Source organism: Lycorma delicatula, chromosome 11, assembly GCF_047948215.1.
Source record: "Lycorma delicatula isolate Av1 chromosome 11, ASM4794821v1, whole genome shotgun sequence".
NCBI lineage: Eukaryota > Metazoa > Arthropoda > Insecta > Hemiptera > Fulgoridae > Lycorma > Lycorma delicatula.
Window position 1 is genome coordinate 40,582,274 of NC_134465.1, and position 22,516 is coordinate 40,604,789.

The 22,516-nt window shown below is 32.4% G+C and overlaps 1 protein-coding gene across 2 annotated transcripts in view; it reads right to left on the reverse strand.

The window, feature by feature from the left end:
- Nucleotides 1-1,776: 1,776 nt before the first annotated feature.
- The window catches only part of Cht5 (Chitinase 5), an 80,687-nt gene continuing 59,947 nt past the window's right edge, over nucleotides 1,777-22,516 (reverse strand). For both annotated transcript variants that reach the window (XM_075378114.1, XM_075378113.1), the window contains exons 8-11: nucleotides 20,044-20,125; nucleotides 14,463-14,677; nucleotides 6,184-6,507; nucleotides 1,777-2,040 (exon numbers count right to left, since the gene is read on the reverse strand). In XM_075378114.1, the coding sequence (XP_075234229.1) occupies nucleotides 1,915-2,040; nucleotides 6,184-6,507; nucleotides 14,463-14,677; nucleotides 20,044-20,125 (747 nt within the window). In that variant the 3' untranslated portion in view covers nucleotides 1,777-1,914. The remainder of the gene's footprint in view (nucleotides 2,041-6,183; nucleotides 6,508-14,462; nucleotides 14,678-20,043; nucleotides 20,126-22,516) is intronic.

A 22,516-nucleotide genomic window follows, 5' to 3' on the forward strand; every position in this document is an offset into this window, starting at 1 on the left:
CTTCAAAGACTAACAATATTGAAGCAATCAAACAGATGATTTTTGGTAATCGATGAATTGTAGTTGGCGACATTGCAAGCGAGTTGAATGCAAGCCATGGGTCAGCATTTTCAGTCATCCATGATTCTTTAAACTTTCGAAAAGTCTGTGTTCACTGGGTTCCACGTTAATTGACCAGCATCCACAAAGCGAATCGTTTGAAAATTTCCCAGAAGCTTTTGACACATTACGAAGATGAAGGAGACTGATTTCTTAAGCGAATAATAACTGTTGATGAGACATGGAATCATCACTTTGAACCCAACAGGAAGTAAGCGACAAAGTTTAGTCTGGAAACAGCCTTCATCTCCCACAGCAAAAATATTCAAAACTCAGATGTCTGCAGGAAAAGTGATGATGTTGTTCTGGGATATGGAAGGTTCACTTTTGGTTTATTTAATAGATAAAGGTCAATTGGTAAACAGTGACAACTGCTGTGAGCTACTGCGTTTACTGAAGAAAAAATCAAACCCAAAAGATGTGGTAAACTTTCTAAAGGCGTGGCTTTGCTTCAGGATAACGCTTGATCTGATACGGCCAAAAAACAGTCCTTACCTTCAAGTTCTTGGTTTTGAGCTGCTGGACCACTTTCCATACCATCTGGAACTGGCTCCAAGTGATTTTCATTTTTGTGGTCCATTAAAAGAAGTGTTGCGAGGGAATCATTGATCTGATGAAGAAGCCATAGAAGCGGTGAAAAGTTTTCTGTACACCAGACCGAAAACTTTCTTCCAGGAAGGAATTCAAAAGCTCATTAAAAGATGGACTATGTGCATAGAAGTAGGAGGGGATTATTTTGAAAAATAATGCTTGTATCATTTATGTAAGTACAAATAAATATATTGATTTTTTTGAATTCCGCTTTACTTTTTGACTTGTTCTCATTAAAGTTCATGTATGTTTTAATTTGAGTACCCCCCATATTTCTCAGCATAGTTACATCACTCAAGTAAACCATCTTTACAGACAAGATTTACAATATTGTTGTTTGTGAAGCAACTGTACTCTTTTTTTTTTATTTAAAAAAAGAAGAGTACAGTTGCTTCAATACTTTCAATGCTTTTTGGTATAACTGACCAATATTTTCATCAATTTTAATCTAAATTTCTGTTTCCTTCACAACTCATTTTCCAACATGTTATAAATTGATATTATAATATTATGCATATCATAATAATGTTAAAATATGTAATTCACTAGAAAAAATCTCCTAACTTAAGTAATAGTTAAAATAACCTTTTTTTTTAAATGGTTATCGTATTGATACCAACTATCAAGGAAATTTAAAAAAAGTTAGCAATTGATAAAACTATGTTGTTAATTATATTTAAATGCTAATTTCTCTTTACAAAAAAGGTACAAAATATAATCACACTGCCAAGAAAATAGGTAAAACACAATACTATTTATGTATCATTGTCTGATTTCTATAGAAATCATATATATAATCATATATTTCATATAAATCATATATTTGTATAGAAAAATAGAAGATTTAATATGGTATAAAATTATTTTCTCTTTTGCATCGGTCATAAAATTATCACTTCAAAGCTCTTTTTTTCCTTCTTTTATCATGCATACTTAAAATAATTCTGAAAGTAGAACTGTGGTTTGTCAAGATGCTAGAATTTTAATCAAAATCTTTTAATTGCATTAAAGTGTTTGGTTAATAATAAATAAAATAATGCACACTAAAAAAAGACGTATGTGTAAAATTGTTTTATTTTTACTTCAACAAAACAACAAAAATAATATATTTAAATTAATTACTATTTAGCTGAAAAGTAACAACAAATTTGTAAATAAATATTTCATTACAAAAAAAAATGATAGCAATATGACTTATTTTTGATTTTATGAAGAATTTACATATTAAACATTTTTGCACTCGCTATTTCTACTATTTTCTGGCCAGTCACATATATTTAATTCTTGATTCCATACGGTGCCTTGCCGACAAGAAAATTCAAGCGGTTTATTATGAACACATTGATAAAACTGAAACAAATAATAATAATAATGATTAAAATATATTTTAATATGATAGGTAATATATACATATACTGGATCTAAAAAATAACTTGGGGTTCCAAGAACGAATATAGTTTTAATTTTGCAGCAGTCAATAGTGTTTTATGCATAATATTGAAGCAACAACAATTAAGTTTTAATTTACACATTCTCTGTTAGATAGGAACTGCGTTAGACTGTTGCACACGCCAAGCTTTTATGATGCCGGGCTATGGTCTGAGTGCTGTGGTATCACTACAAGAGAAAGCATAGTGCAAGTACCGGTTCACAGAAACAAAATCAGTGATTGTCACACAACGAAATAATACATGAATATATCGTATAAATTTTCTGAGTGAAAATAATAAATAAGTGGTGTGAACAGTTTTTTTTTTTTAACCACAAGCATTTTGAAAGGGCACTCATCAGATAGGCCTAAAACAACTGCTGAAAACATAGAAAGAATTCAATCATCTTTCTGATGAAGCCCAAAATTTCAGTTTGTAGTGGTAGTTATCAACTAAACACTGCCCATGAAATGTGTTAATGCACTATCCATGATCTTGTTTACAATCAATTGAAATTTCATGCTTAAACTAGATGAAAGAAACCAGACAGAAACCTGTCTGAAAGTGAATGTCTGATGTGGTGTCATATGTAATCAAATATTTGGGTCATTTTTTTTTCCTGATAAGCAGACAGATAAAGGCATAGTATACTTAGACATGTTGAAAAACCTTGTGATTATGCAAACTGAAAATATGGAGGATCTAATTTTCTCTCAGAATGGAGTCAGAGAACTCCCAAGTACTAAAGTACAAAAACTTTAGGCTTTATATACTTTCATGTAGTAAAACATATACATTTGTAATTCTAAATGTAATAAAGTAAATTTAATTTAATTCCACAAAGTTCTTTTTCAGACACTCGCTACAGAGGTGAACATTATTTATACAGAATTATTTATTTTAAAAAATATTAGGAAAAAAATTTATGCAGATGTAAAATTTATAAGTATTGCTAAAGCCATTGAAGATTTTGTAACAAAGTTTAAACCTAGACCTTGGTAAGTGTGTGGGGGTTAGGCATCGACAGATGTTCCTGTCTGGGAAAGAAGGCAGTGTGTAGGCGATCTTGAGACAAAAATACAAAGAAACCTACTACTACCATTGCTCTTCTCACAAGCTTAACCATGTTGCGAATGACTTAAACATTATCCCAGAAATTCAAAACTGGTTGGAACTATCAAAAAGATAATCACATTTTTTGCAAGTCCAATTTACGACACATGCTTATTGCAACCATTCCTAAATTGTGTGAGACTAGGTGGTCGGAGAAATACAAGAGCATCTGTCTTTAAGGATCATTTCGTTTATATTGTTAATTTATTAGACACCTTAGCCGAAGAGGAAAATGCACGCTGCAGTATGCAGATCTTCATTTATTGTGTCAGTAGCATTAATTAGTTGGTAAGTATTCTGCTACATTGGACCCTGTAGAAAATGTACTTCAATTGAAGACACGACATAGTCAAAGCCAACTAGCACATTTAAATTTCTCTTGACACCTTTGAGTTCATCGGGAAGATGTGGAGAACATCATTACTGCTGTTTTAAAGAAGCAGACAACATTGCAATGCATTTGAATCTTGATATAACCGTCACATTGCTGGCTGACAGAAGCATAGAAGCAATCATCCAGTAAGTAATTCTAATAATTTCTTACTTGGATTCTATCATATCGTCTTTAGAAATCAGATTTTCTGCAGACAATTCGCCTGCATTTTCATTGATAAATTTCCATCCGAGTAACATGAAAGGTGTTTTACTAGAGGAATGAAATGAAAGTACTTCATCTTGTGCAACCTTCTACAATTAAGAAGAAGAAGAAGAAGGCATTAAATAAAATAAAGTACAGTAAGCGCCAGATACGATTGAGGTTTTAAAAATAACAAATTGTTTTTTCCAACTATTAAAAGGTTCTGCTAATATTGCTTTCATGGCTCTGTGCTGTCGTGCGCTAATTTAATTCTCTTTGTCAAGTTAAGAGAAGAAGCACAGTTGATGAAAACAGGTTAAATGGGTTAACTATGTTAAGCATTCACCAACAATGGGTTTTCTCTAACAAGAAGCAATTAGTCGAAGCTATAGTTAGACAATTTGCATCTAATTCTTGCCCCTGGTAGCTTCCACTTATTTTAAATGTAAATTTTGCCTGACCAACAATCTCTGTTTTACTTATTTCATCATTAGCACTGCATAATATTAACAAAAAAAAATGTATGAAAGTGAATAAATGTTGAAATAAAATATTCTTCCCAGTATCCAGGGTTACATAATTAATCTTGTTGAATCTCTCCACCCCAAACCTTCTGCCTCCAGTCTCTACTATTATATCTTGATTAAATTTATCTAGCCACTTTTTCTTCAGTCTTTCTCTTAGTTTCTTCCCACAATTCAACATTTTCAGTTCTGTCCTTTCTTCCCTTATTCCGTTTATACATCTTGACTACCTTAGCCTTACTCTTCTAACTGTCCAGCACACTTTCAGTACTGTGAGAGCCTTTATTTTTATATTCCTTATGCGATCTCTTGATAGTTTTTATCATGCTTGTGTGAAATCTCATCTTCATAGCTTGCATTTCTCCTTTCATTTATAACCCAAGTCTCTGCACCATATGTCAGAGTTATTGTGAAGTGACTGATAAAATACTCTTTTTCATTTCTTTGGCACTTTTACTAGTATGTAGTCCATTCGAGTTTTATCTCCATACTAAATAAAGATTTCTTGCAGTCTATATTCTTCCTATTTCATTACTAATCTTCCCATCTTCTGCACATCATTACTCAAGTAATTTAACTGTTTTACTGTCTTTATCTTAAAGTATGATAGTAAATTGTTACAGAGAAGTTAAGAACGTCATCTTAAAATATTATGAAAATCGCCTAATTCTTACTTAGTCATAAAATTAAAAGCTGTTATACTTTTCAGCAGTAAGAATAATCGATTATAAAAAAATATTACAATTAGTGTTTATTTCTCAGATATTAGGTAACTGAACATTTATCTGTCAAATAAATGCTTTTTATACATTCATTATTTTGTTTCACACTGAACAAGTTACCATGCATTAAACAGCTATCGTGTCATGATAATGTTTGTAAAAATGAAAAAATAAATTATGATTTTAGATAAAAAAAATAAAACAACATACAAAATTCTTTCAAGAATCATCCTCAACAGGATCAGTTCACAATTGTGAAAGAAGTAGGAGAATACCATGGAGGTTTCAGACCGTGGAGGAGTTGCCCAGACCAGATCATGAGTCTGAAGCAAATAATGAACTACAACAGGAAAAGAAATAGAAACATAGTGATCACATTTGTAGATTTCAAGAACTGTCCCCACAATGAATCCCTACTAAAAATTCTAAAATGTAACTTCCAAAAGATAAAATTTTAACAGTGTTCTGGGATTCTAAACTTGTGTACTGGACCAACTACCTTGAAATTATGTGGTCGACTGTTATGTACAATACATAGAGACATTAAAACACTTTAAGATATGTGAAGAATATTGTGTTCAACAATCCTTGGAGCCAATAATTGTGCAATATGAAAATGTTCAGCCACATGTGTACGTTGCATGCAACCATCGAAGCTTGTGTGAAGTTGAAATTTAAACCCATACCATACCTCTGTACCTATCAGATATGGTGCTCCATGTGATTTTCTACTTTTTTGTGATTAAAGAGAGTTATTAAAGGTTTTCATTTCACCACAAATGATGAATTGAAGGTTGCAATAAGGATGTGGATTAAGGAATGACCACCAGCATTCTTCATTGATTGAATGAAAAAACTGGTTCAGTGTTGGGAGAAATGTAATAATTGTAAATGATGATTACTTGGAAAAATAAATATAAGTTTTTCTAGAAAATAAAGTGTACTATATGCCACATTTGTTTCTTTTGATTGTCCCTTTTCATCTGCAAGTTTAGAGTGACTGCATTGCACTTCTTGAAAAAAAGAAAAAAGTAACAAATGAAATAACAACCCACAAAATATTAATTAAACATAAAAATATTCTAAAATTTTATGATTTTATTAAAAATTTGAAACCAAAAAAATACCTTATTGCAGAGTTGATGAGGTTTAAATCCATCTGTAGAGCAATCTACTTTAGAGGAAATATCATTATCAATCTGTGATGGTTCTGTAGTGCCGGAAGATGCTGAAGTAGTACTACTAATATCTGAATCAATCACTGATATTTCAACCGATTCAACAGAAAAATTTTCTGTGGGTTTAGGTGTAATAGTAGTAGTAGTTGTAGTGGTGGTTATTGTTGTTTTTGTTGTTGAGGTTGTAACCGCAGCAGTTGTGGGTTTTTTTGTGGTTGGTTTTAAATCTGCACCATTAATTCTTTGTGTACTTGATGGTCTTGACCATTCCGGCTAGTAATGACAATAAACAATATTAAAAATGAAAATCATTCTTTTTAATACTATAGTAATTGTAATATTTTTTTAAAAATAAATGAAGGCTTTCAGTCAAGGTAATTAAAAGTAAGTTGTATCAAAACACTGTAAGTCTCCAAATATAGTCATCGAAAAAGGTTGTAGCAGTTTAAAAAAATTGTATCTCAGAAACTACTGGAGCTAATCAAACATGTATTTTTTAAAAAAAATTCACCAACTCAAAAAGGTTTTTCACATATCTAAGAATGTTTCAATATGAGCTCTGTTGGTCACTTTGCAAACATCCAGCCGATAATCGACTTCTGTCCAGTTCCGCTGGATCTTCGAAGGTGTAACTGTGGCAATAGCAGCGGTGATCCACGGTCCTAAATGTTGTACATCCCTGATTTTTTCACTGTAGACAATGTCTTTAATGTAACCTCATAGAAAAAAGTCTAGGGGTACCAAATCTGGGCTTCTCAGATGCCAAAGCACAAGACCGGCCCTACCAATTCCTAACGATTAGGGAATTTTTCATTGAGAGAGCATCGATTGCCTAGGCTAAAAGTGTGAGGGTGCATCATCTTGTTGAAACATTACAGCAACTTTACTTTCTTGTTCAATTTGGTCAGTTTATAGAAAAACGTTCAGTTGTAGCACATTGAAATGAGCCAATCACATGATCAGACATCAAACCACATCACACGTTTATTTTTTGGGAATCTCTGATATACTCAATAATTTCATTGGGTTACTGAGATCCCCATATCCTACAATTATACCTGTTGACACAACTAGTGTCATGGAAAGTCGCTTCATCTGTAAACATAATATATTTTAAAAATATTTTGTCATCATCAATATTATTAAGCATTTTACTTGTGAATTCAACACGTTTAGGACGATCTGTAGGTTTAAGGTATATAAAAAACTTTTTGAGTAGGTGAATTTTTTAAAAAATACTCGATTATCTCTTAGTAGTTTCTGAGATACAATTTTTTTAAATTGCTGCAACCTTTTTCATTGACCTGTGTATTAAAACCTTACATGGTAGTCACCATTCTAGATGGTTGTGAATATATATCAAAAGTGATGTTAATGAATGAATTCTGAAATGTAGCAATTAAATAGAAATTATTGATTACCAGGATGAAAATTTTTCATGTAACTCATCACAGTAGTTTGGCTTGTGAGAAAACGAGAAAGAGCCTTACTTTACTTAAATAGTAAGCCATTGCTAACAGATTTAAAAAAGTCTTCCCAAAAGTTTATTTAAAACGCAGTTAAAATATTTTATTCTATTCAAACAATATTATTCTGTCTTGAGGTTTCAAATAATACTGTTTAAAAAATCTAAAAAAAAATCCTCATCTGCATCCAACATGTATATAAGTAAATTCTCAAATAATTTCCATTAATGTCTTCTGAATTGAAATTTACTTTGTAGTTATATTTTATATTTAGTATCTTAATGTGTGTACTTTAACATTAATAAATGTGGTAATATTTTAATCCTCCTTCATAAAACTTTACATTTTAGGCCACAGTCAGCTCGTGCGATTCCCTCCGATGAAGGGAGTATATTGCATCCTCCAACAACTAGGGCTCCATCAGGTGCATTCCTGCTAGGCCGAAAGGTGCTAGCACCGGCAGGCCTTCAGCAGACAGACTGAAGGGGATGTGCTGGGAGAAAGAAGCACCTACATTGCTAGTCTCCCAAGGTCAGCTTGAGTAAAGTTTTCAATCTGGTTCTAAGGATCAGAACACAATCCATATTCAAAGCTAATGTATAACTGACAAAAATTAAACAAATACCTGCCCAATAATAAGAAAGTTCCATCAGCAAATGATTGCTGTCCAAGCTGTGCGATTGATAGGGAGATACATAAATCTTCCACTATCCTTGCATTCTGTTATATTTTAAGTTAATAATATAGTCATGATTCTGTTCTGATGAAGATTTTATCATGGTTTCCCTTGATCCATGCAGGTAAATGCTGGGACAATTCCTTATGTTATCCGTTAACTAACACATCTACTTTTTACAATGTATTATGATTATACCAATCAGAATAAAATAATTATTTATGAAAAACAGAATTCTGTAAAGAATCAGATATGAATTTTTCAGTATTTTGTTGTTTTGTTAATTGTTTATGAATGTATAATTTGGAATTCGAAAAATATTTCATATTTTCACTAATTTTAGTACCGTATGATTAATGAGGATATTGGAAGGACAGGTAGAAGGGAAAAATTGTGTAGGGAGGCCACGTTTGGAATATGTAAAACAAATTGTTAGGGATGTAGGATGTAGAGGGTATACTGAAATGAAACGACTAGCACTAGATAGGGAATCTTGGAGAGCTGCAGCAAACCAGTCAGATGACTCAAACAAAAAAAAAAAAATTAATGAGGAAAGCATTTATTATCAACAGAGGGAAGGTCAGTCATTTTTATTTTTAAAAACATACATTTTTTGTTTATCCTGTAATAAAAATGAATTTGCACGATTAAAATTATTTCCATAAAAAAAAAATTTATTATAATTTGTTTTTTATTTGTGATTTTATGAATACCATTCAAAAAATGTGAATATAGTGATTTACTTTCACTTGACAGATTTTTTTACATTTTAAATGGATTATATGCTAGCTTTTTTGTGAATAGTAAGATTATTTTACTTGGGAAACTGTTAAATTAGTGACATAACCTATCATCTTTCCTTTAAGCTAAATTATTTCGTATCTGTCGATGATGAGAGCTTGTTGATGAGAACAAGCTCTCATGCTTGTTTACTAATATGTTAAGAGGAGACTGTTATTTTTACAAGATTGTCAATATTAGAGTTTATTTTTATTGATTGTCAATAACAATTCCTTCAAATAACAAACCTTCAAATTGGACTATTTGTAAATAGTTTAGGGTTTTTTAAAAACAGTGTTGATAGATCTTTCGTTAAAAAGTTTAATGTTTGTGAACACAGGTATATCGTGACAAATTTTTTTCATGATTTTTACAGAAGTCTTTATACTATCAAAGTATTTATATCAGCTATTTACATGTTTTTGGTTTATGCGAGAAATAAAAAAACAATATGAAATTATTTATTAAAAGTGTTAAATTATTACACGTGGGACCGAAAATTCAATTTAGTGAGTGATTAATATTTGACAATCAGCCGGTCAGTTGTACTGTACCAAAAAGTGGCTATCATATGTATGACAACCTTATAGAAAAACCAATATAGGATGACTTACTTTATTTCATTACATAAAAGATTCACTTTTGTGAATTTGATTTGGATCATCAGCTCCATAAATTTTATATATATATTCACTTATAATTTTATGTTAAAAATATTTTTAAAACTAATTAAATTCTTTTTAAAGTTTGTAAACTAAATTTAACATATCATACTTTAAAACCATACAAAAATTTTTAAAACCTTTTTAAAATTTTTTAAATTTTTTATTTAAATTAAAAATTATAATCCCAACAAGAGATAAAACATAAAATGTAAAAATATATTAATATATATAGTACAGAAAGTATTTTACATTTGGTACATACAAGCTTGCACACATTTTTAGTGTAATTTCAGTAGTCAAGTACGAGGGTTATTTTTTTTTCAAGGCCCAATCGGTCACGAAATAAAAACCCGCGAAAAAATCGGATGAACCTTTGCGCACGTGTGTTGCGCATCTGTAGTATGGTCTTTAATCACGCCACGTCTGAACACGTTTAGTTCTGATCATGCAGCTAGCATGTAAACATGTCTACAACAATAGCATCTCCCGCCAAGCGTGAAGTGCGTGCGATAGTTCGATTTCTTCAGGCTGAGGGGTGTAATGCAGTTGAAATTCATCGACGAATAAGTAATGTGTTTGGTGAAACTTCAATGAGTGACAGCAAAGTGCAACAATGGTGCAGGAACTTTAAAGCAGGACGTACAGATGTTCATGATGCAGGCAGTCAGGGAAGGAAGCAAGTCTCAACCGATGATCTCGTTGAGCGAGTGGAGGCAATTCGAGAAAATCGTCAGTTCACAATTTTTGTATTGAGTAATTCGTTTCCTGCAATTTCAAGGTCAGCTCTCTACACCATTGTGAGTGAGAGACTTCAGTCCCGCAAACTTTGTGCGAGATGGGTTCCCAAGATGCTGTCTGACCAACACAAAACAATGAGAATGGACGCCTTCCTAACGTTTTTCCAGCACTATCATAATGAAGGAGAAGATTTTTTGAACAAAATTGTCACAGGGGACGAGACATGGGTCCATTTTGAAACTGAAGAAACAAAAGAACAATCCAAACAGTAGATGCAATTTCATTCTCCCAGTAAAACAAAGAAGTTCAAGCGAACCTTCTCCAACAGAAAGTGTATAGCTACAGTTTTCTGAGACTGGAATGAGTTCTCTTGGTGGAATTCATGCAATGTGACACAACCATCACTGCAGCCTCATACTGCGTGACTCTTAAACGTCTAGGAAGGGCAATTCAGAATAAGCGTAGAGAAATGTTGTCATCAGGAATTGTCTTTCTCTATGTCAATGCTCGGCCGCACACTGCAGCTGTAACAAAGAAGCTCCTGCAGCATTTTCGTTGGGAAATGTTTGATCACCCACCATACAGCCTGGACTTGGCTCCATCCGATTTTCACCTCTTTGCTCACATGAAACGCTGGCATGGGAGACAACATTTTGGCACTGAAATCGAGCTGCAGACCAGCGTAGAAACATGGCTGAAAACACAGGCGGCACCATTCTATGATGAGGGTATTGGAAAGTTGGTACCACGCTATGAGAAATGTCTAAATCGAATTGGCGACTATGTTGAGAAATAGCGTAACTATGTAAGTACTTGTTACAAATAAATTTTTTTTATTTTCACTGTGGTTTTAATTTCACGATTGATCGGAATTGAAAAAAAAATAACCCTCATAGTACACATTCAAAAAGTATCTTAAGAACTGGAAAAGTACCATATAGTTTATGATTGTTTCTTAACATTGATGATTGTTTCATTAACAGTTTTTTTTCGGTTGATAAAAGTGCTGTGTGTGTTATGACACAACACAATATTTATGTACTTTGCTTTGGTTGTATGAACCAGTATGTTCTACAACAGAAAAAGAATGATCATTTTACCTTCTATTAATAGAAGTTAAGAATCATTTGTTAATGAAGGGAAAAACATAAGGTAAGTGAATTTATTATCCATAACATTAGTTTTTTAAAATGAATAAATTATCAACAGAATATTGAATTAATCTTCTTTGATGTCTTGGTTTATATTGAGACTATCTGTATATTAAGTTCTATATGTTATTTATACTCAATGAAATTTAAGCTTTTATCTGTCAGAACCATTTTAAATGGAATTAACAGGACTGTTCCTTATACTAGGTGGTAGAATAATAAAGATGTAACAAAATTAAGAATAGCAAGAAAAAAAAGAAGTTTTATATAACCCTTTTTTAGTGGAATATAGTGGATTACTTTCTACATACAAATATTTTTTTATGTGTTTAGTTGCCCTAAACAGATAATTATTTACAGAAACGTCTGTAAATAATTATCTTTAGTTTTTAGTATTTTTTTTATTAGAAATTTAATTAAATTTAGTTAAAAAATTATAAATTCATCTAGAGATAGAAAATATGCCATATTAATGTACATTGACCAACAACATATTTGTAGACCAGAGGTAAAGGACACAATCTCTATTTTTACGATTGTGCAGTTCTAATTCGCTTTTTCTAATTTCCTTTGCTTGTCACCATAACATTTTCTACTAAAATACCTTATTTAGATCTACTTTAGTAGATGCTATTTCATATTTATTAATTTTTGTTTTATATTTTAAAAAATGGACATGGTATCTTATACCTCTACTAGCGTACCCCGTCACAACTTCACCCACAATATAGATGTAGCTTCATTCACAATGCTTTTTTAATAGCAAACTTATTTTTTTTGTTAAAAATCATAATAGAAGAATATCCACATGCAAAAAGCCTGGTGATACTGCAAGGTATCAGGTAGATTACTGCTCTTATGGAAACCTTAAAATCAGAAGTTACATCATGGTTAAACAAAGATTTAGAAATCAACTCGTCGACTGCAAAGCATATCCAGGAGCAGACATTGAGAGCGACCTTAATTTACTGATAATGAAATGTAGATTGGGGTTTAAAAACCTGAAGAAAAGGTGTTACATGAATCTGTGGAATTTAGAAAAGGTTGAGGAAGAGGTGGTAAAGAAGATTTTTGAGGACATTGCAAGAGGTCTAAGTAAAAAAGATAAGGTAGAAAATATAGAAGAAGAATGGAAGAATGTTAAAAAGGAAATTCTTAAATCACCAGAAGCAAACTTAGGCGGAACAAAGAGAACTGGTAGAAAACCTTGGATATCAAAGGATATATTGCAGCTTATGGATGAACGTAGAAAGTATAAGAATGATAATGATGAAAAAGATAAAAGGAACTATCGACAATTAAGAAATACTATAAATAGGAAGTGCAAATTAGTGAAAGAAGAGTGGATTAAAGAAAAGTGTTCAGAAGTGGAAAGAGAAATGGATTAAAGAAAAGTGTTCAGAATTGGAAAGAGAAATGATCATTGATAAAATAGACGGAACACAAGAAAATTAAGAAGAATTTTATGATAAATAAATTAAAATCTAATAATGTGTTAAACAAAGATGCTACACAAATCTATATAACGAAAGAAAAGGTTGATAGGCAGATGGGGTATATTGAAAAGTTATACGGAGGAAATGAATTAGAAACTGGTGTTATAGAGGAAAAAAAGGAAGTCGAAGAGAATGAAAGGGAAGATACAATACTGAGAAGAGGATGAAAGGGGAGACAATACTGAGATCTGAATTTAAGAGAGCATTAAAAGATTTGAGTGGGGATAGATAGATTATTTAAACAGGTGTGTAATATTTACGAAAAAGGAAAAGATCCGTCAGACTTGAAAAAGTGTGTTATTGTCACGATACCAAAGGACGCAGGTTATAAATCTGAAGAATCAGAACAATTAGCTTAACTACTCACGCATCAAAAATCTTAACTAGAATTATGTACAGGAGAGTGGAAGAAGTAGTAGTAGAAGACCAATTTGGTTTCAGGAAATGTATAGGGACAAGGGAAGCAATTTTAGTGCTTAGATTAAGTAGAAGGTTAGATTAAAGAAAAACAAACCAACATTAATGGCATTTATAGACCTAGAAAAGGCATTCGATAACGTAGACTGGAATAAAATGTTCAGCATTTTAAAAAAATTAGGGTTCAAGTAAAGCGATAGAAGAACAATCGCTAACATTTACAAGAAACTGCAAAAGTAATAATCGAAGAGCATGAGAAAAAAGCCTTAATAAAAAAGGGAGTCTGACAAAGATGTTCCCTATTCTCGTTACTTTTTAATCTTTACATAGAACAAGGAGTTAATGGTGTTAAAAAACAATTTAGATCCGGAGTAACAGTACAAGGTGAAAAGATAAGGATTCTACGATTTGCTGATGGTATAGTAATTCTAGCTGAGAGTAGAAAAGAATTAGAAGAAACAATGAACGGCATGGATGAAGTCCTCCACAAGAACTACCGCATGAAAATAACCGCATCAAATTTTTATTTTATAATGAATTGTGTATTTTGTGAGCTCTTTCATGGTTTAACATGATCTGCCCAGGAAAATACCAGAGCAGTTACTTTTGTCTTTTATCAGTGTCCATTTCTGACACGATTTGTAGGATGTATTATTTTATATCGATCAGAATAATAGATTGGTTTTTTAAACGTTTTGATAAAATGCTTCAAACATGCATTATGATATTCAGGACATTAACGTTGTTTGAAAATTATGATAGTAGGTACTAGAATTAATTTTTTATATTATTTTTACAGTTAATAAAATACACACGAAAATAAAAATATAAATATTTACCCTCGTTGTTGTCGATATACTGGGTGTTGGCACTTGATAAGATTTCATATTATCATATAATATCTGTATCAATGGATTTTTTTTATCGCCGCATAATCCGTGGAAATCATCCATATCGATCGCCCACGTCATAGCACCGGCATAACCTTTTTTCTTGATCCAGTCCATTTTAATTTGTAAACTCTTTTCGTTTTCATAACCTACCCATTGAGTACCTATAAATACAAAATAAAAATATATATTTAAATTCATAGCGTAAACAGTCATGATTGGGCGGGCCATTATCTACCATTTGTTCTGTGATTCTTACATTAGAAAAATAGTTGTTTCTAACATTCGTTGCTGGAATATTAGTTTATTTGTTCGTTTAGTAACTAAATAAACTAGAACCTTTCGTTTTCATTTTAGTTATACGAGTATTTTTTTTATCGACAAAATTTAACTGTATTTATTTATTTTAACCCCTTGATTACCACTACCATCCCCGTATTTTTTTAATGATTCTTTTTGTGTGTGAAAAATATCGATGCCTGGAGATTTAGATGCAAAGCCTACCTGAAGAGTGACAGGAAGAAAAGCGGTGTTTCTGCACCGATTTCATTCGGTGAAATCTGTAAAAAATTATTTTTCTTTTTTTATCGGCTGTTGAATATTACAACCAAAGGTCGCCTTTTGGATACCAGTTCAAAAGACTATTTTTGTAAGAGACAAAATTACTTACAGAAATGGCGTACCTTTCTGTATAAAAATCATTTCATAGGGAAAGCGAAGAGCGAGTGTAATTGCTTTCCTCGTCAAGCCAAATATATTGTTGCTTATCGATACGCTTGCTAAAATACAAGAGATATTCAATCTTAAGAGTAACGCCTTCATTTTATTCACCGCATAGATAGATCGGCTGTGTAACGAACGCCATTACTTTCGAAGAAAGTGACTCAAACTTGTGCCTCTTTTACGTCGGATGCGTTGCACGCATCACGGCCTTACAAACGGTTGTAAAATACTCGTACGATCTAAAGGAGCGACCAAATTTATTTAATTTTCAAAAAGATTAAGATTATGAGTTTTCATTTTGAAATGTTAATCGCTCGGTAATCTCGTCACTGTTTATTAAACATGTATAAGTGTAAATTTATTTATCCTATCTAAATTTACTTTTATCTAAAATTTAATATTAATCGACGGGCCTACTCAAAAAAGTTAGAAGAGGTTTTTAGGATATAAAAGTGGATTATCAGACCCTTAATTTTGATGAATGTAGAATGATTTTTAGAAAATTAGAAATTCTGACCTTTATATATTTGTAAAAAAACAAAACAAAAAATATAATAAAAAGTAGTCAAATTAAATAAAAGGAAACAGATTAGAAAAACCCTCTTAAAAGTAAAAAATAAAAATTAAATCAAATTGAGAATTTTAAACAAAAAAAAAAAAAAAATATATTAACAAATATAAAAATGTACTGAAAATTAAAAAATAAATTATATAAATATCTAATAAATAAATGTAATAATTATTAAATTTTAAAATTAAAAGTAATGAAAATATTTAGTTAAATAAAAGCGTGGCGCGGTTTTTATAATTAATTGTAAAAATAATTGTGTTTTAAATAAATTATAAAAACTGCGCCACACTTTTATTTAACTAAATATTTTCATTACTTTTAATTTTCAAATTTAATAATTATTACATTTATTTATTAGATATTTATATAATTTATTTTTTAATTTTCAGTACATTTTTATATTTGTTAATATATTTTTTTTTTTTGTTTAAAATTCTCAATTTGATTTTATTCTTATTTTTTACTCTTTAGAGGGTTTTTCTAATTTGTTTCCTTTTTTTATTAATGTTAATATTAATATTAGTTAAATAAAAGCTTTTTTAAAAAATAATTTTTTATATGTAATCAAATTTTGTAATTTTTTTGTATTTTATTTTTTAGTCTTAATGAACAATAAAATTTATACATCCAAAAAAAATATTCTTAATAATATTTATAATCGGAATATTATTGTTTGTTCAAGTTTGTTTATTTATTAAGACTAAAAAGTAAAAATATATATTTTTACACATCGAAGTTACATACGTGTATCAAATTTCATTGATTTTCATACGATAGATCAAAAGATATAGCAGTTGCAAGATTTGATTATAACTAAAGTAAGTTAAATAAAAGCTTATAAAAAAGGTAACGTATTCGCTATTATGAAATCAGATAACTTGTTTACGTTCATGTTACACAGCATAATACTTCAGCCTATGAGAAATTACCATATTAACGCTTCAGTTTCTGTTTTTAATAAATTAACTAACGATATTCTGACTGGTTTATTTAAAGAAAAGTAAAATCTTTCTAAAAAATATAATTGGCCCTTTTACTTTATATTATCGTTTCAAAACATTATTTTTCAGAAAAATTATTGCTTTTAAGTTCGTGAAAATTTCCTGTTTTAGTATTTCAGCAACCGGTACATACGCCAGGAAAAATATGTTAGCATTTCCTCATGTTAACACTTGGTGCGTGATCTTGAACGTATCGCTTTACTTCAGTTTTATTGTCAGTAAATATTAATTTTGTTTTACGTTAAAATATTATTTATATTTTAGTGGAAAAGAGATTAGTAGAAGCAACTTTTTTTTATTAATTTGGTAGTTTCTAGCGTCCCTGAAAACAGTACTTATCTTATTTCCAGTACTTAAGATTTTTTTTTCATTTTCGGCTTACGTAATCGATTAAAATCGACAGTTTTATTCCTTATTTCAGTTATATTGTCTATTATTAATTCAAGTGTTATTGTTTATTAATGCGATTTAATTTAAAAAAAAATAAAATGTTGTTAAATCCGTAAATCCATACCGGTTAGATTTTCTTCCTGTATTGGAAGATTTCAGTAGCGAATTATAACATTATTATTCTACTCTTAAAATATTTCCTTAAAGTACGTGTATTTTGTTGTTTCTTCTTTATACAGCTTCTTAAAGGAATCAAGTTGGCTTTTTTTGGGTGACCTTATTTCTTTCTAAATAATATTTTGTCCTATACCCTTGTCATTAAATTCTTACACAGATTGTATTTTTTTTTATCTACCGTATTTTCATAACATTTACTTAATTAACGGTTTACGTGTTTAAAAAAAAAATTAAAATTGCTTTATTAATAACAAATAAATACTTTATTGAAATCAAAAAGTAATTATACGTTATACAGAATTTTTCAAAAATAGATGAACTATTCCGTAGATAACTGGAAGCGGTTCAGTGGTTTCTTAGAAAAATCAAGCGAAATTGTCAACATGAGAGCATCGTTACAAAGTATAAAATTAATAAGAAATGGTTGTTATAGAAAATAATAATTATACAACTACGAGGGTAAGTCAATTATTATCCGCAGTGTACTTATATATTTTATTGCAATACAAATAGGAAACCTACATATACATAATTTTTCACCATAGCCCCCATGCATTTCAACACACTTGGTCCATCGTTGCAAAAGCTTCCTGAAAAGAAGGTTTCCGGTTGAGCTGCGAGCCAGGAATGCACCGCTTCTTTCACTGTTTCGTTCGAGGTAAATCGACGGCCCCTTAATACCTCTTTGAGTAGACCAAACAAGTGGTAGTCAGAAGGGGCAAGATTAGGACAATACTGAGGATGAGCCGGTACTTCAAATTCGAGTTTCTGGAGCGTTTCAGCAGTGTGGACAACAGTATGTGGTCTGGAATTGTCGTGCAACAACGCAACACCTTTCGACAGCAGTCCTCGGCGTTTGCTTCGAATTGCAGGCTTCAGCTTGGCAGTAAGCATCTCAATGTAACGCGCACTGTTTATTGTTGTGCCCCTCTCCTCATAATGTTCCAATACTGGGCCTTGTGAGTCCCAAAAAACCGTAAACATCAGTTTTCCTTCGGACGGTTGGGTCATGAACTTTTTGTTGCAGGGCGAATTTGGATGTTTCCATTACATACTCTGCCGTTTACTCTCCGGGGCGTAATGATGGATCCGTGTTTTGTCACCTGTGATGATTCTGTCTAAGAAGATTACCATAGCGATCGAAATGTTTTTGGCAGATGTCCAATCGCGTTTGTTTATGCAACTGTGTGAGTTGTTTTGGGACCCGTCTTGCACAGACTTTATGAAACCCAATTCTGTTGTGGATGATTTCGTAGGCAGAACCGTGACTAATTTGCAGACGATGTGCCGCTTCATCGATTGTTACTCGTCTGTCTAAGAAATCCATGACACGTGCACGCTCAATTTTTTCCTCATTTGTGGCGGTAAACTGTCGTCCGGCTCCTTCGTCGTGCGTAACACTTGTGCCGTTTTTAAATTGTTCAATCCATTCGTAGATACACTGTTGCGGCAACACACTGTACCGAAAGTCTTCGACGAATTTCGGCTCCTGATACACCTTCCGACTACAAAAAACGGATCGCTGAACGTTGCACTTCTTTGCTGCAAACAGAAAACGGAGCAGCCATGTTAACGGCAGGGCAGCGATAATGGAACTAACCTAGCAACCAAACCTGCAGAGACATAACAACAATTAAACCACGCATGTGTCATCTACGCAACACGACAGTACTACCAACATAAACAAAAATATAACTAAATTGCGGATAATAATTGACTTACCCTCGTATAAAAAAAAAATGTAGATTAATAAAACGTGTACAAAATAAAATAAAAGGATTTTATAGTGGTAAATTGAAACAGCAGTTATTTGAATGTACCCCAACCAGGTTGGTGTAATGGTGAATGCGTCTTCCCAAATCAGCTGATTTGGAAGTCGAGAGTTCCAGCGTTCAAGTCCTAGTAAAGATAGTTATTTTTACACGGGTTTGAATACTAGATGGTGGATACCGGTGTTCTTTGATGGTTGGATTTCAATTAACCACATATTTCAGGAATGGCCGAAGTGAGACTGTACAAGACTACAATTCATTTACACTCATACATATCATCCTCATTCGTACTCTAAAGTATTATATGAAAGGTTATCAGATAACCTTTTGAAAAATTCAAAAATGGTCGCACAAGTGTTACGCATGACGAAGGAGCCGGACGACCGTTTACCGCCACAAATAAGGAAAACATTGACGTGCCCGTGACATGGATTTCTTAGACAGACGAGTAACTATTGATGAAGTGGCACATCGTCTGCAAATTAGTCACGGTTCTGCCTACGTAATCATCCACAACAGACTTGTGTTTCATAAAGTCTGTGCAAGATGGGTCCCAAAACAACAGTTGCATAAACAAACGCGATTACTGTAGGCTAAACAGGAAAAGAAATAAGTTATTTGCGTGTACGTTTCAGTATTTGTTAACGAGCGTGCAAAGAATTAAGGTTTATTTAGTTTACATCTTTTAAATATTCATTTTCTTGTTTTTTTTTTGAAAATTGGAAATTTTACACGAATAACAATTTTGATGCTACTTAAACTTGAAATAATTAACCTAATGACGCAAAACTTCTCCTTTCAAAATAGAAAGAACTTTTAAAATGCGATTCAATCGATGTTTATTTTTTATATATATTTTTTTTTTAAGAAAGAGAAAAGATTTAATTAAAACTTACCTTTGTAAGCGTACGGACACATTCCGTGATCGTCCCATTTTTGTGTCCAACCACTATCTTCTTCTTGTAATGCTGTACAAATCTGTAACGATTAAATAAATGAATGAACTGAATTTTCAGAGCAGTAGTTGGGTTTTTTTTTTGATTCATCAGTTGATTTTTTCTTAACCGTTAATACATTAAAACTGAAGGCTTTTAGTCCCTTAATAAGTTTAATATTCCTTTGAAGAAAAAATAAAATTATCGATTACTATAATAAGCATCTGTTCCTTTTCAAAATATACCAACAACGATCCTTTTTAGGGATGCGTATAGGGAACCTCAACATTCTTTTACATGTTGTTGGAGTTTGTTTCAGAATTGAATTCTAGTTTAGTTAAATCGAATCACAAAGTAAATATAAAATGTATATATGACGGTGGTTTTGAAATACACCCGTAATCCAACTCCATCCTTTTATGGGTGGTTACAGGAAAATCTTGGAATTCAGTTCTTAGATAGGTAGAGATACTGAGAGTTGCATTTCAAGGTTCTATATTTTCTGTAGATTTGTATATAACCCTTTTCAGTCTCAGAAGGGAATGACAAAAAAAATTCTTTAATTTTTAAGGTAATCCATTCTGAGTTTCATGATACTCGCTATTCCACGATTTAAATGGTTCACGGTTCTTAAACTTAAAAAACCAAAAAAAAAAAAAAAAAAATGCGATCGGGTAGTACACTCGATTCCGTATGGGTCAGGTTTACTAATTTTAGGGGTTTTAAACACATTTTATTCGATTGCTTTTTGGATATTCCGAAAACTTCAAACGATCTCACAAATTTATTTATCTTATTGAAGATGTTGAGGTTAACACGTGCACTAAATACCTCGGCATGTGGATCGAGAAGAATCTCGATCCGATGTGGTTCTTCAACCCACATCGGATGTGAACATCCGAGCGTACCGAGAGTATTGTTACCAAGTTAGGTCAACTTATAGGAAGCCACAAAGGACCCCGGGCGTCCAACAGGCGATTTATTCTGCAGGTGGCTTTATCCATAATTTTCTATGCGGCCCCTGCCTGGATGGATACATTTACCTGTAAAAGGAACGTTGATAAGATGTCGTCTATTCAGCGGCGAATTGTCATGAAAATTATTGCGGCATACAGGAATGTTTCCCGTAATACAGTTGAAATGGTTTCAGGCATCCCTCCTGTTCTGCCAAGGGCTCAAATGCTGTACGGGTATATAACGAAATGCCTAAAGTTGAGGCTACACAAATCCTTTTGAGAGAATTGCAAGAAGTCTGGAATGTTTCTCCTACGGGAGAATGGACAAGACGCATTATGCATAGCATTGTTCAGCGTGGCTTTGGGGAGGTGGGATTCTACCTCTCCCAGCTGCTAACCGGGCATGGGGAGTTTGAGGGGTACCTGTGCCTGGTTGGTAAACGCGTTACCTCTGTTGTAGATATTGCGAATCCCAGGACACACCGGAGCACACTATATACCACTGTTGTAGGTGGGACGGTGTTCGACAGGAGCTGGGTTTGACCTGGCTTACCCCAGAGAGGACTATGAGTTATATGCTTTACAGTGGGCAAGCCTGGAGAAATTTGGATGAGCTAGCTACTGGAATTTTGAAGACAAAATCCCGTGACGGTTGGGACCTCGATCGTATGTAACCGTGCGTGTGTTTAGTTGGAGAGGGCAGACTCGATCTAGAGAGGACGGTTCGTCGAGGTGGGCCGTTCTTGTTGAGGTATCGGGGACCCTTATGGTAGTTTTTTTTATAATGACAACTGGAAGCTGGATAGCCTCATATAGGAACACTGCTAAAAAAACTGCACAGCAAGCGGGATACGCTAACGGGTTGCTAATAGTAATGGCTTACTACCCAACCTGCCATGCCGGACATACTGCCGGTAGATGGAAAAGGCTGTTAAGAGTAGAAAGGACACTCCCTACGCTGTTCTATGCTTAACTGCGGGTCCGGGGTAGAAAAAAAATTATCTAAGTTTGTGCATAGAAATATCAAAGTTTTATTGTACAGTGAACAATTATTCGAACCTTGAACCTTCCAGATGAAAGGCTGTCTCTACCGTTCCATTATCGAGGTCAGAGAGTTTCATTAGTTGTAAGTTTAATTTGTAATATATTTTTTTATTATAAATTTTAATGTATATACATTGCTCATAACGTACAGAAATGATTGATAAACAGATAATTTTTTTTTATTTCACCGTCATAAAAAACGAATTAAAGTTTGAATTAAATACCTTTTTTTTATCACTTCTTAAATATATGTCATTCTAACTAAAAATATAGCCGAACAATAATATCGGTTGAAACCATCATATAAAGCAGTGTTAACGACACCAAGAAATTATAAGTAATTGAAAATTTTCTTACTAAAAACCGAAATACACAGTGTTCAAAAAGTGACCCAACCTTACGGGAAAATGAGCCCACCTTATGTGCATACACAA